The 15,346-nt window shown below is 47.8% G+C and overlaps 1 protein-coding gene across 3 annotated transcripts in view; it reads right to left on the bottom strand.

Moving 5' to 3' along the window:
* Positions 1 to 15,346, bottom strand: part of B4GALT1 (beta-1,4-galactosyltransferase 1) — a 65,118-nt gene that overhangs the window by 30,030 nt on the left and 19,742 nt on the right. For all 3 annotated transcript variants that reach the window (XM_064380665.1, XM_012454598.3, XM_012454599.2), the window contains exon 2: positions 2,145 to 2,380. In XM_064380665.1, the coding sequence (XP_064236735.1) occupies positions 2,145 to 2,380 (236 nt within the window). The remainder of the gene's footprint in view (positions 1 to 2,144; positions 2,381 to 15,346) is intronic.

Genomic DNA, 15,346 nt, shown 5'->3' with positions numbered 1-15,346 from the left:
ATTTTTAATAGAAATGGGGTTTCACCATGTTGATCAGGCTAGTCTCGAACTCCTGACTTCAAGTGATTCACCCACCTTACCCCCCCAAAGTGCTGGGATTACAGGCGTGAGCCACTGCATCCAGCCCCCAAGTATATATTGTACATATTTTAATCTACCTATATGGCATCCAGACCATGGCTGTCTGTCTTCTACTCAGGCAGATTTGTGGGATGCCGTCAGATGCCCTGCTGAGTAAGATCTGACAGCATTGTATATACAGTGTACCCCTCATCTACTAGCATGGTAACCATCAAGACAGAAACGAGATGCAGCTGGCACGGCTTGTTCTTAGTCATCCCTGCTGGCTCCTGGTGATGGTAGCCACTTCTTCCAGGTGCTCGCCTCTTCCAGGTGCTTGCTGCCACTGCTTTAATAACAGGATCCTGAATTTTGTTATTAATCTTGTCATCAGTATGTGCTCACTGGCATCAGACAAATGTTTCTCGATCACAGGGCTTTCCTTAAACGAATACTTGCTGGGTTAAAGTGACCTGTACTTAGCAGGACATTTCCCTGTTCTTACATTCTCCAATATTCTTCCAAGGTGACCCACAACTGTGTAGCAGTCTTGCTTGCAGGTGTTCACAGGGCCCTGGTCTGTACCTCACTTGGTCAAAGAATTCAAACAGCTTCAAGGGTTTTGCTCACCACCTGCTCCTCTCCTGCTTCAGTTTCCTTGTAACAGGGCTTGTTTTGCTCTCCCCTGCCTTACAGGCTTCACTCTGACACCTGGCCCCAGAGCTTCTGGTGCTTTCCTACCCCAGTGAGCATCTCAATTTTCAGGAACATGCGAGGGTCCTGTCTGCCTTGAGGTCCCTGATCACTGGCCCCAGCTGAGACACCCATCTCCCTGCAGACTTTGAAACATAGTTCATATCCTGATTCTTCCAGGCCATTGCTCTCTCTCCTTCCTGTGAGTTTCCAAAGCATTTGGCAGCCACCATCCAATCACAGGTTATTCGGGTCTGTTAACAAATTGATCTCTGGGAGGGTACCACTTGCCAGAAGTGGGTTGGAGCCTTTGGGACAGGGCAGGACTGAGACCTTACATGTCTTAGGAATCTCCTGCAGCAAGTGATGCAGCACAATGCCACAGCAGTCCTCAAGTGCTTCCCCTGGGATTCCAGGGAAGATGCACAGAGTCCCTTGACTTCGATGGAAGCCATAAACTGCCAACAATCCTCCTACCTAAAGCAGAGATTATCTTGAAATGCAGTGGACATTGGGCCTTGTAGAAATGGGCACACTTAGATTCTTCAAATGAATTTCAATGAAATTTGGTGCCTAGATAAGTTAGATGTGTCACAGCACCTAGGAGGTTTCAGTCTAAAGATATAAATTTAAGTGTTAGGGATAATCTTGAAATATCAAAGTATACTCTTGGGAAAATAATGCACCTCAAATGGACTAAAAAAAATATTTCAATAAAGATGCCCTTTAGATCAATCTGATTCTCCATGCCATGGTAACAATGAAAACTGACCTATCCTTAGCATTATTTTCCTAAGCAGGGCTAAAGGCCAACATACATGGATCAGATGAGCAGTAAGAAACTTTTTCTCTGACTCGGCTCAGTGTACATGACTCTCAGATGGCCCACGAATCAGACTTCCCCAGATATTTCACCAGGGGCTCGCATGTAGGCATGCAGCCTGAACCGAGGGCACTGTCTCCAGGTGCCCCAGGAGACACAGTCTGACTGAATGGATAAACTTTGAAGTTCCCTAAAAGTCTGACATCTAAATAGTGGTTTTATTTTTAAAAGGAAAATATACAGCTACACAAAGCCAGGAAATAATCAGTGTTTACTTTGGAAATTAGGGTTGCCTTTTTTCCCAATTTTGCTGGAAGGCTACTTCCAAAAAACAAAAACAAAACAAACCAACGAAAATACTTCAGAGTTTTTCCTGGCTAAAAGAGTTGACAGCAATAGGCAAGCACACCGTTTGGTGTTTAGTTCATCTGCACTGGTGGTGACTGGGGGGCTGGCTCCTCGCGCTAAGTGCCAGGTGTCTGTGAAATCACCCCCCTTCCCATGCCCTCATTACACACACATCTGCACACATACACACCCTCTCTCATTCCACCTTCCCAGGCCTCACCTGGTTGATAACATAGATGCCATAGTCTAGCTGCTGGCGCTGCAGGACTGGGTGCAAGTAATACAGCCAGTACTTGAGATGCTCCTGCCGGTTGCGGAATGGAATGATAATGGCCACTTTGTGAGGAGAGATGCAGTCCTTGGGGGTGTAGCGGCCGCCCATCTTCACATTTGGGTTCTGCTTGGCCACAAGCTCCAGGTCCACAGGTATGTTAAACTCGATCAGCATGGGGCCCACTAGAGAGGTGGAGGGAGGGAGAAGTTAGCAGCCCACAGGACTCACCATCGCTCCACAGACTGCATCAGACAGCCAGGCTGCACCTGCAGAGGAGACACCTCCTTCTGGGAGGCAGCATGGCCACGGAGAGGGCCCTCCTGCCCAGATCAGGCACCACATCCAGCACTAGAGTGACCAACCATCCCCGGAAACCCCCTTCAGTTTGGGGCAAACCCAGATGGTTGATCACTCTATGAAGCACTCGCCTGCCCAGGACCCTCCCTGCTCAGACTCCACTGTAAAATGGAAATAATTTCCTCTCAGATTTCCTGATAGGCTGTTGAAGAAATCAGTGATTATGGATGATAAAGCAGTTTCTCCAAACTCCTGAGGTTGAGACTTAGCTCTGCCACCTCCCAGCTGCGTAGCCTTGGACAAATGGCTGACACCACCAGCTCTCTGATTCTAGCCTAACTGGCAAAGGATGTGTGTGTGTGTGTGTGTGTGTGTGTGCGCACGCGCGCGCGCGCACATGCACATTCAGGACATAGGTGTGGAGGGAGTTAGCTTCAAAGTGGAAGGTAGCAGGAATGGCATGAATGATCATGTCTCAGGAAGGGACTCAATGGAAGGTGAACCAAGCTCTGGGAGGGATGGAGGCAAAGAGACCCCAGAGGAAACTGAGGGAAAAGAAAAGACATAGCTGGAAAGAGCACAGAAGAATGCTTAGTAACAGAGGGGATAAAGTAACAAAGAGGAAGAAGTCACAAAATGGCAGGGATGACTCCCAAGTTTCTGGCCTAGAAGAATATGGATGCAGATGAGGGAAGTAAGCTAGTAAGAGAGTGCTTGGCGCAGACGAAAAATGGATGAGGTGAAGATTGTGGATTGTGAGGTAATGGTAGGTGGGAAGAGGGACAAGGAAAAGGTCATATACAGGGTATATGGTACATATGGTGCAGTCCAGGCAACATAGGGAATCAAGGGTCCGCAGAGAGTATGGGGAGCCTGGGTTCAAGACTCTCTGCAGACCAGACTTCCTCAAAATGGGTTCCAGAAAACATTAGACCTAGCAAGATGCTTAACGGAAAAACATTGCCCGTGGTCAGATTAAGAATGGGGATGCTGCATATTAAATCCTGCTTCTGCAAAGTCACAAGACATACCAAAGGCTCTGAGAAGTTGCGCAGCCAAAAAAAAACCCTTCGTTATATTTAACCCACCATTTCCCAAACATATTTGGCTACAGAACCATTTTGCGAGGGAACACACTTTGGGACCTGTTACTCTAGTGTAACCAGCTTCACCTGTGAAGCAAACAAGCCACAAGAACAAAGGAAAGAACCTAGAGAACAGGTGAGAACACCAACCACAAGTGCAGATCAAAACCTGAAACATGCCGATGAGAACCCACCCAAGGCCAGTGAACAGGCCTCAGCCTGCCCTGTTTATCAATAATGCATGGTTCTCCAAGCACCCCCTAGTCCCAGAATCACTCACCCTTCTGAATTGAAGAGCCTGAGAAAAAAACCTGTGGGCCTGGTTCCTCTCACCAGATAGCTGCCTCTTCCATACCCTTCCCCAGTGCACATCTCACACCTTTCCTCCCTCGGTAGCTGACCCAGGTCCACCATCACAGGACCTATTCCCACTAGTTTTTCTTATGAGACACAGCCCTGAACATATTACTTTCCCACTAAAACCTCCAATAGTTCCAAGGCTGTGTGGCCCTGCACAGGGAAGGCCAAGGCCCATAGCTGGGCAATAGGCCCTTCAATCTCAGCTCTGTTCGTCTCCCTCCCCATTCCTTAAGCCATGTCTGTCCACACTTTTCTCTTTGCCAGAAATGCCCTTCCCATTCTCCTCTAACCAGCAAACTTTTGCACTGAGAGACAGGCCTCAGTCAAGCTTGGTCCTTTTGCTCTCTGCACTATCACAGAGCTCAGGCAGCAGACCCTCGGGGGCAGGGAAGAAGATCCTCAGATATCCAGAAGGCCTGCTCCCTCCCTGGCCACGCACCTCCCTCCTGAAGGGATAGAGGCCTTGAAGCTCAGTCCCTTGTAAGACTGGCTGCTGAGCCAGCTCCTACCTCCCAGGGTGCCCTGAAGTGAGCAGGCTCTGTGCTCTTCAGAGAAGACCAGGACTCAGTCAGTGGTCACCCTGGACAAGTTTTTCTCAAATATAACACCAGAATTGCTTGAGGAATTTACTATAAATACAGAATCTCGGCCCTTTCCTTATAGAGTCTGCGGATTTTGGGAAGGACCTAAATGGCTACCCTAACAAGGAGCCCAGATGATTCTCACTGGGCAAGCTGGGCAGTAGGGCTCTGATGGGCCATCTGATGGGCATCTCTGATGTAAAGCCTTAGGGCTTTCGGGCAAAGAGGGCCCTCAGGGATTGTCGTCATTTATACCTTTCCCCACAAGGTTGGCTAGGCCTGGGCTGCCCAACTCCCAACCCTGGGCAAAGCCACCTGGGGGACCCTGCTGCAGAGTCAACTTGTGAAAAACATGAAGAAAAGATCTGTCACTGGGCTTTTTCACTTCAGAGGCCCCCACAACATCTGCAGCCCCCACTCCACCTTTGGTTCTGAGGATGCTGCTAAACATAACCCCATTTTGGGGAACCCAAGAAGCACCTGGGCTGTCATCCTGCCAACGTGCTCACAACTTCTGAAACCCACTCAGAAAACAGGAATTCACACGTGGCCTGGCTCACTTCCGTGGGACAGACACCTGCAGGCCGGAAAGTGTCCTGGTGTTGCCCCATCATGGGTTTCAGAAAGGTGGTCCTGAAGTCAAGAGCCCTGCTCAGGTGCAGAGATGCCTGGGCCCTGGCCCAGCTCCACCAGTGACTTTCCAGATGATCTCTGGCATCCTGAGTCGAGAGTACAGACACTCTCAAGGCACTGGTTTCCTCATTTGTAAACTGCAGGGATTGGACTGGTTAATCTCTAAGGTCTCAGAATGCCTTGACACACCCAGTGACACTTGGTAAACCAGGAGGAGCACAGGGATCCAAAGCAAGATCTTAGACAAATCCTTGCTCTCACCTTCCCTGCCCTCAGCATGAATGTCCAAGCAGACAGAAGGGAGTGTCCTGCACAGGAGAGGTAGAAAGAAGCCTTGATCACCATGTGTCACATTCACCTACGTCTCCTCTTACCTTGCTTCCCAGGCTTTCTCAGCCTCTTTCCTGGATGTCCATCTTTGCCCCCTTCTCTCACTCTCCCTAAACACTCTTCCTTCTTACTCTCACCCAGGTCTTTGGTTTAAGCACATGACAGTTCCAAAACCTCTGTTTCCATCCCACGGCTCTCTCCTGACCTCACAGCCAATAAGACATGGCTAGCCATATGCCATGGACACCTTAAACTCAACCTGCCCCAAATGGACTCTCATGCAACCCCACCACCATCACCACCTGCAGCCAGACCTGCCTCTCCTCAGGATTCCCTCAGCAACTGACACTACTGTCTCCCTAGGGCAGAAGTTGATACCCTGGTGGTGCATCTTCTATTCCCCCTCCTCTTCCCCAACCCCAACACACACACTAACGCTCTCTCACCCTCACATACACACATGCCCACGCCCACGCCCTCCCATGCAGGGGGTGTCCACAGCATGCTGACAATCCACAGAAGGTGATGGAGGATCAAACCAGAGTCATTATTCTGAAATGTTTGTTAAATGCAAATTCGCCCTGTGATATGTGTCAAGACCACTTTCTATTTGTTTCCCTTGATACTTTCTGGGTACCTACTGTGTGCCAGCCCCAGGAGGAGTGGGTTGAGGCAGGGAGGCAGGGAGGGAGGATGGATTAGACAGATCCTGCCTTCCAGGAGCTCCCTGCTGAGTGCGTGGCAGAACCTAAATGAAAATTACCCTGGCTTAAGGATGGCCAAGGAGCTTGCTCCTCCAATGGCTCTGCACAGAGATTTCTCACTGAACAGCCTCTTCTCACTCTCCTGCTCCCTTCTGTACTCTCTGCCCCTAGTACAACCTCCCATTGTGCTTCCAACACATTGAGACACCTTGACCCCCAATCCTGCCCTTCTTGCCCAATCTGGCAATTTTTTCTCCACCTTCTCTCTCTGAAGCCTCCACAACTCTGAGGATCTTGCAGTTCACATCTCTGAGATTGGACAGCAGACAGCAGCCCCAGACCTGGAGTATATGACTAATTGGGTCGAGTGCCAGCCAAGAGGCCTCCTGAGTGACCTGCACACCTCCTGCCACACTGCAGGGGCCATGCTCTGCTACACACATGGCTCTGTCCCAGTGAGAAACTCCAGAGAGCTCAGACTCCAGGAGGGCAACGACTAGCTCTGTTCAGAATCATGCAGACCTGCTACCAGGTCTCAGAGCCATTCCCTGGAGCTGCAGAGAGAGGCTCTGGGAGGCAGAGGGCTGAGGGCTTCATGACAGCCCTCAGGCCAAGCCAAGACACCCTTGCTGTGCGGCGCATGGCGTGTGCTACCACAGGCTCTCGGCCCCGCTGGGCTGGCTTGTGTGTTTTCTTGGCTCTGGAAGCTGGGAGGCAGGGTTACGTAAGCAGATGAGCAGATGTAAGCTGTCCTCGGCTCCCCTAGCTCAAGCCCCGCCACGTGGGCCTCTCGGCTGGGAGTCCAGGTCATGGCCTTGCATGTAAGTCGCTCAATAACTTCAATGTGTGAGCTCAACTCAGACAAATTCCACTACTCCCCTGCCTGGCACAGCAAACCCAAACACATACATGCCCCTCCATCAAAGGCCCTGCTAATCTAAGCCAACACCAGCACAGACTCCTGCCTGGTTTCATGCTGGCTGAAGCACTAGTACAATCCTTTAGCCTCAACAAAACAGGCTGAAACATCTAGTCACTGCTTGTCAACTGATTGGCCAGTAGGTAGAAAGAAGACTTGGCCTGATGCTTTATTGTGACAATGTTTCACCAGTCTGGGAATGAAATCATAAAAGTAAAGGTCACATAGGTGGTTTTTCATTAAACTAAAGGTAATCAATGTCTAGGAATGCCCTTTCTTCCAAGATTAAGTGCTCCTTATTTTTTGAATATTAAAATGTCCTTTCTCTTATGAAATGATCATAGATTTTCATGCTGGATTGATTATTTTAAATTTAATTTTTTAAAAAGTCCTTCCTTGGCAGCCATGGGTCAGTCCTCTAAGTTTCTTTTGAAAATTTCCTGGACAGGAAATTCAAGTATTCAGGAAACATTTGAGAACATGTGGAACTCGGCAGTGCCTAGAACTCTGTGGTTCTGAAAGTTGGGATGCTGGAATTTCTTCCGGGGTCTCAGACCTGACAGCACAAATGCACAGCCCCTCTTCACAAACCATCTCCCCCACCAGTGCTGTTCCACAGGCTCATGTGGGTGGGCCGCTTCTCTCTGTACCAGTCTTCCAAAGGCCAGGTGCGTACTGCAAGCTGAGCAGGCATTACCACCAAATTCCCCAGCTTGAGAAAAGATTTGCTTGCAGCATTCTTGTGAAATCACGGTGCCCCTTGAGGCCCCCTAGACTAGAAATGAGAAGTATCATGTACTGTACCTGGTTCATCCATCATTCTGGGAGGAGCGCAAGCTCTCTAAGTCTCCAAGGACTTCAATATCACCAAATCTACCAGCTCTCTGGCCTTAGCTCAAATATCACCTTCCCTAGGAAGCCTTCCCAGACCATTCAAGGTTGGTTCTTAAGCACCTCACCCACATCCCCTAAGCATTCACAGCACCACATCCATTCATATTCAAACATGTACCCAGTTAGTATGTATCATGTGCCAGGTGGTACAGGGCATGTAGGGGGGCAGGGCGAGCAAGTAAAGAAGAGGACTTTGAGGCTGGGCGTGGTGGCTCATGTCTGTAATCACAGCACTTTGGGAGGTGGAGACAGTTGGATCACCTTGAGGTCAGGAGTTTGAAACCAGCCTGGCCAACATGGTAAAACCCCATCTCTACTAAAAATACAAAAATTAACCATGTGTGGTGGTGGGCATCTGTAATCCTAGCTACTTGGGAGGCTGAGAGAGTAGAATTGCTTGAATCCAGGAGGTGGAGTAAGCCAAGATCACACCATTGCACTCCAGCCTGGGCGATAGAGCAAGACTCTGTCTCGCCGGGCGCGGTGGCTCACACCTATAATCCCAGCACTTTGGGAGGCTGAGGCGGGTGGATCACAAGGTCAAGAGATCGAGCCCATCCTGGTCAACATGGTGAAACCCCGTCTCTACTAAAAATACAAAAAATTAGCTGGGCATGGTGGCACGTGCCTATAATCCCAGCTACTCAGGAGGCTGAGGCAGGAGAATTGCCTGAACCCAGGAGGCGGAGGTTGCAGTGAGCCAAGATCATGCCATTGCACTCCAGCCTGGGTAACCAGAGCGAAACTCCATCTCAAAAAAAAAAAAAAAAAAAAAGACTCTGTCTCAACAACAACAAAAAAAGAAGAAATCTTTGCCCTCAGGAGTCAAGGAGACCAGCAAAGCCAACAAACAGTACTGGTGTGTGTGACAGGTGACAAGTTGAACTGACACAGAAGAAGGGGAATCAACTAGGTAGGGGCCAGGGAATAGAGTCAAGGAAAGCCTTGCAAAGAAGCAGTTACTCCATCAGGGCCCCTCAGTCCTCTTGGGAGGATTCATCACAGAGTTGTGTCCAGTTGGCTGCCATGGGAGTATGCACATGGGAGTATGCCAACAAATCCTAGCTGTGTGGGTGGCACATAGCTATCTGCCACCAGCACAAGAAACAAAGGTTTCCATAAACCTATAAGAAAACTTGACAGAAAAACAGGGGATGGAGAGCCAACAGAAGGGACTTTCAACTCTCATGTGAAGCAATTCTCACTGAGTTTCAAAATCTAACTCATAAAGGCTTCAAAGGTACAGGAAATGATTTCTTTCTTTTCTTTTTTTTTTTTTTGGAAATGATTTGTTTCTTATATCAGATGTTTGTGGTATTTTTCTTTATATCTTCAGTTATATCTTTAAACTTGAACAATGAATGTTTTAAAATATGATCCACAGATGGGAAAGGTGACCCCCTCCCTAGTCTCATTCCTAATAAGGCAGTATTTTCCAAAATAAAGATTTCAAAACATACAAGCCAGCGACCAGCAAACAGGAATGTTCTATTCTTAATGCTGACATCATGTGTCTTGGGCATACCACACACAAAACACAAGTTCAATACCCACTGTTCTTTCTGCCAACTCACCATCCAAGCCACTATTAGGTCCCAGGGAAAGAAACACTTTAATCTTTTTTTTTTTTTTTTTAAGAGACCGTGTCTTGCTCTGTCACCCAGGGTGGAGTGCAATGGCATGATCATCGAACTCCTGGGCTCAAGCAATCCTCTCGTCTCAGCCTCCCCAGTAGTGGGACTACAGCGCGCATCACCACACCCAGCTAAGTGAGAAATACTTTTTCGACAGGAAACAACACATCTGTGGTCTCAGTACCCTGAATTTGGAGACATAGAGAAAAACAAAGAATTTGCTGAAAAAAATAGGCCAGGTGTGGTGGCTTACACCTGTAATGCCAGCACTTAGGGAGGCCAAGATGGGTGGATCATCTGATGTCAAGAGTTCAAGACCAGCCTGACCAACATGGTGAAACCCTGTCTCTATTAAAAATACAAAAATTAGCTGGGCGTAGTGGCACTTGCCTGTAATCCCAGCTACCAGGGAGGCCGAGGCAGGAGAATCACTGGAACCTGGGAGATAGAGGCTACAGTGAGCCAAGATTGCACTACTGCACCCCAGCCTGGGCAACAAAGCAAGATTCTGTCTCAAAAAGAAAAAATAATAATAATAAATAAAAATAAAGAAGCCTGCCAACGAGGTCCACAGAGCAGAGCCTAGGTGGCCAAAGTGGGAAGCCAGACCAATTGGGCACAGTGGGGCCAGTTGCTCATCCATTCATCTGGGCTCAGAAACAGTCCTGCCACATGCCTGAACTGCCACACTTCATAGTTCTTCTAAAATGTGACTTAAAAGTGACCTTGTCAGCAATGAACCACTGACCTCAGTGGAGCTGCCACTTCTCATGCCTTGCTCTCTCCCTCATTAAAGTCCCACTCAACCTTCAAAGGCCAAGCACTCAATCTTGTTTTCACAATGCTGGTGGGTTTCCGTCTATTGCAGTGGCATTCACGCTGTGGAGTGCAAGATGAATCATCTATGGAAGTATGTGAATTTGCAGATTCTTAGGTCCTACTCACCAGATTGATTTGATAAGCCTGGGGAAGGGGCCCAGGAATCTGCATTTTAGCAAGCACTCTAGGTAACTATAATTTTGATGCTATTCCCTGGACTACATTTGGAGAAACGCTGGTTTACAGGTTCACTTATTAACTACCACCTCCCTCCCACCCCCATAAAACTATTTAAGAGTGAGGTCAAGAAAAACAACTCACACTCAGGAACTACCGTGTATTTTCCTCTCTAACAAGGTATAACACATTAACATGTTTTGCTTTCAGCTTTTGCAAACGGTCAAGTATAATAACTATGCTGGGACCCATGGTTTGCCCATGGTGGGGCAAATATCTAATTTTTTTTTTGGAGACTGGGTCTTGCTCTGTACCCCAGGCTGAATTGCAGTGGTGCCAGCTCACTGTAGCCACAAACTACTGGGCCCAGGTAATCATCCTGGGCTGTGGTTTCAGCCTCCTGAGTAGCTGGGATCACAGGCATGAGCCACGCAGCTCAGCTAATTTTTAAATTTTTTGTAGAGATAAGGTCTCACTTGAGATGTTGCCAGGCAGGTCTCACGCTCCTGGTCTCAAGATATTCTCCTGTCTCAGCCTCCCATTTTCTCTTTTTCTGATTTTAAATTTATATTGGTCCTTTATATGGTATGTGTTCTTATAAGCTACCTCAAAAACTTCTGGAAAAAGGTAAAGCAACAATTTTTTGAAGTTCAAACCAAATGTCATCCCCTCTTCAAATCTTTCCCCAGTACCCTCTCGGGACCAGTCAGTCCCCACACCATAGGCCTGCAACACCCTTCACAAATCTTGGCTGGAGCCCCGCAGGGATGAGGCACCAGCTGACCTGCCCACTTCCTCCCTTAGACATCTTGAGGGCAGGGGTTGTGTCCCATTCCTTTCTATGCCTGGGACAGCTCCCGGCAGCAGGAGCAGCAATCGTGTGCTAACCCACACAGATCCTGTTCAACTAAGAAGTGAGAAGCTGAGCTCACAGAGCTGGGAGCCATCTTGCCTTTGATGTTTTAGAATCTAAGATTTTAGTCCTAAATTACAGTTACAATCAAGGTGGGGCAAAAACACTCTCATTTCTGCCAGACAAGGTCTTCACAGCAAGCCTCGGTGGCCAAGTGGACAACTAGACCAACTGGGCAGCTTTCCATTCATCGTGCTCATGAGGCCTTTTGTTTCTAGGTTTAGCACCTGATTCATGAGCTACAACCACCACCACCCCACCCCCTCTAGCACCCCATCAATCTTAAAATAAGTTTTCTCCAGGCTCTAGGCCTAGCATTTGACACTTTGTGGCAACGGATGACCTAACCTCCGAATAAAAATGTTGCATTTTCTTAGGTGAGCCTCACATAGCCACACCAAACAGGCTCTTCACCAAATGTCACTATTTCCCTGAGAGAATAACCCCAAAGCTGAAAGTCTTACATGGGTCACAAAATCACCAGAAAAACCTCAGGTGGTCACTTAGCCCAGGATCCCAGGATGGTGTCACTAAGGGTATCAAAGCCTAAATCTAAGGAAGCAATGCCACGATTAGATTCTGCCACGTTGAAGGGCCAGGATCCACCTCAAACCAGACCCCAGAGAATCCTGGCAGACCAGGGCCAAAGGAGCTTTGATAATTATGTGTTGGCCCCATGGTTACACAGGAAAGAAACTGAAGGCCAGAGAGGTTGACAGACTTCCTTAAGGATACTCTTGGATTGGCAAAAAAGCGGTCCTAACTTTCCTTTAATCTTCCAGGGTTCTGATCTTCCTGGATGCAGCCACACAGTGAATAGCAAATCACAGCACACATGCTTCTACTGTCCCTACGCTATGCCCATGGGGATTCTGTCTCAGAATCTTTCCCAATTTAGGGGCCCAGGGGGCCTGTAACTGATGGAGGTGGCATAAAAGTGAATCTTATTTGACGTCACCGACCTAAACCATTCTCAAGCATTACTTCTAAACCATATGTGGTCACAGATCCCCAATTCCGTGGGGCAGTACAAGCAAAGAGAGGACATGGGGAAACCTCTGGGAGACCCCAAAACAGGCAGCATGACAGTTCCACTTCTGTCCAGTGGGGAAGCCACAGAAATGTAAAGCCTTGGGGTCAAGAAAGAATGACTAGAGGTCACTCTTTAAAGCCCAGTAAACAGGCTCCCAAGTGTTTGGCCTCTGGAGGAAAAAGTCCCAAGAGGAATTTCTGCTTTCTTTGGTCCTCACCCAAAGGCAGATTCTGCCTTCTCACTCCCTCCACTGGAATTTCTGGAAACTGTGCCTGCCCACAGTTATCACTACCAGGAAAAGGCTCTGAGGCCTACTTGCCTGCAAACCCCATATTAGCCCCAGGAAGATCCTGCTGTGTATCTGTCCTTTTAGAACTAGAGCATTTCCCAAAGGGATGATTTTAGCTTCTTAGAAAGGATTAGAATGGTATAGATATCTGGCATTTTATTTTAAGACTTTCACCTCCAGGCTGGGGTAGCCACCTGCCTCTTCTGGGCTCTCCTCTCAACCTGGAGCCAGTCACTAACAAGTAGCCCAGGGCCTGCCACTGGAGAACTCCAGAGTCACACTTACCACTACTCCCTCCAGGGTCCCATGCTTCACTGCCAGGTCAGGATGCTGGTGAGGATGCTTTGCTCTGCACCTCCTTAGGCCATTTGTTAGAAGAGATTTAGACATTTGACACACAGTCTACAGAAACTAAATGCAATTTTCTTTCTTTTTTTTTCTCTGAGACAGAATCTGGCTCTGTCACCCAGGCTGCAGTACAGTAGCGCAATCTCAGCTCACTGCAACCTCCACCTCCTGCGTTCAAGTGATTCTCTTGCCTCAGCCTCCTGAGTAGCTGGGAATACAGGCACGTGCTACCACGCCCAGCTACTTTTTGTATTTTTAGTAAAGACAGGTTTCACCATGTTGGCCAAGCTGGTCTTGAACTCCTGACCTCAGGTGATTCACCCGCCTTAGCCTCCCAAAGTGCTAGGATTACAGATGAGAGCCACCATGACTGATCCCCAAATGCAATTTTCAAGCAAAGGTAACACAGTAGGAAGGAATCAGAGGCCAGGTTTCAAATCACTGCGCCACCTCTAAAAAGCTACAGGCAAGTTTTGTTAACTTCTCTAAATTTCATTGGTGACAGCATAGTTCCTAACACACAATAGGCCTATGTCACACATTTGCTGAATAAATATATTAATAATACTTGCATGCAGACCTCACACTCTTAAGAGGCAGGTAAGTCATTCTTTTTTTTTTTTTTTTTTTTTGAGATGGAGTCTCTCTATCATCCAGGCTGGAGTGCAATGGGCTATCTTGGCTCACTGCAATCTCTCCTTCCCAGGTTCAAGCGATTCTCAGCCTCAGCTTCCCCAGTAGCTGGGATTACAAGCACCCGCCATCATGCCTGGCTAGTTTTCGTATTTTTCTAGAGATGGGGTTTCACCATGTTGGCCAGGCTGGTCTTGAATCCTGAACTCAGGTGATCCACACGCCTCGGCCTCCTAAAGTGCTGGGATTACAGATGCGAACCCCCATGCCCGGCCAAGTCATTCTTTTTTATTTTTGAGACAGAGTCTTGCACTGTCACAGAGGCTGGAGTGCAGTGGCGCATTCTCGGCTCACTGCAATCTCTGCCTCCTCAGTTCAAGCAATTCTCCTGCCTCAGCATCCCGAGTAGCTGGGACTACAGGCGTGCGCCACCACACCCAGCTAATTTTTTTGTATTTTTAGTAGAGATGAGATTTCACTATGTTGGCCAGGACGGTCTCGATCTCCTGACCTCGTGATCCACTCACCTCGGCCTACCAAAGTACTGGGATTACAGGCGTGAGCCACCACACAGGGCCCCCCAAGTTAATCTTAATAAAGAGAATTCAGTAGAGGATAAGGTGTCATAAAAACAGATTGTTTGCTGAGGAGGGTTAGCAGAGTTCAGCTATACCAGCATAACTAACATATGGAAGAACAAAGGGTATTAACTTAGTTACAGAAAAAGAAGAGTGCTGGTGAGAGAGTGCACAAAACAGTGGGAAAAAGAGTTTTATGTTCAAACAAAATACAGCATGAGCAAAGTGAACACAGATATAACAGATGCAGGAGGCTGAGGTGGAAGGATTGCTTGAGACCAGGAGTTCAAGAGTGGCCTGAGCAACACATTAAGACTCCCATCTCTAAATAATAAAATAAAATTAGCCAAGTCTGGTGGTGCACACCTGTAGTCCCAACTACTCAGTAGGCTGAGGTGGGAGGATGGCTTAAGCCCAGGATTGTGAGGCTGCAATGAGTCTTGATCACACCACTGCACTTCAGTCCGGATGACAGAGCAAAACTCCAACTCTTAAGAACAAAATTGTAAATAAATAAGTAAGTAACAGATTCAGAAGATATCTGCAATGCCTGAGACCAGCAAGGGATTAATATTCAGAATGTATAAGGAACTCCTGCATATCATCAAGAAAAATATAAGAACCCCAGTGAAAAACAGGCAAAGGATTAGAATGAATAAGCAATTTACCAAACAGGAATCCCAAAGACCATCAAGCATATGAAGAAATGCTCCAGCTCATTAGTAATCAGAGAAAAGCAAGTTAAAACAAAGAATTATCCCAGCACATCTATTCGTTTGGCAAAAAATAGGAAGCTGGTTAATGCTGATTATTCACGGAGACACAGAGCCTGTCATGTTCTGCTACTGGAAATGTAAACTGGGGCAGCCATTCTGGAGCAGTGTCTGGCACCCCCGAATCAACATAAACATACCCACACGT

Source organism: Aotus nancymaae, unplaced genomic scaffold, assembly GCF_030222135.1.
Source record: "Aotus nancymaae isolate 86718 unplaced genomic scaffold, 86718_ANA_hifiasm-v0.15.2.pri h1tg000003l, whole genome shotgun sequence".
Classification (NCBI taxonomy): domain Eukaryota; kingdom Metazoa; phylum Chordata; class Mammalia; order Primates; family Aotidae; genus Aotus; species Aotus nancymaae.
Note: the sequence above shows the minus strand (reverse complement) of the source record. Positions and strands in the feature narration are given on the sequence as shown.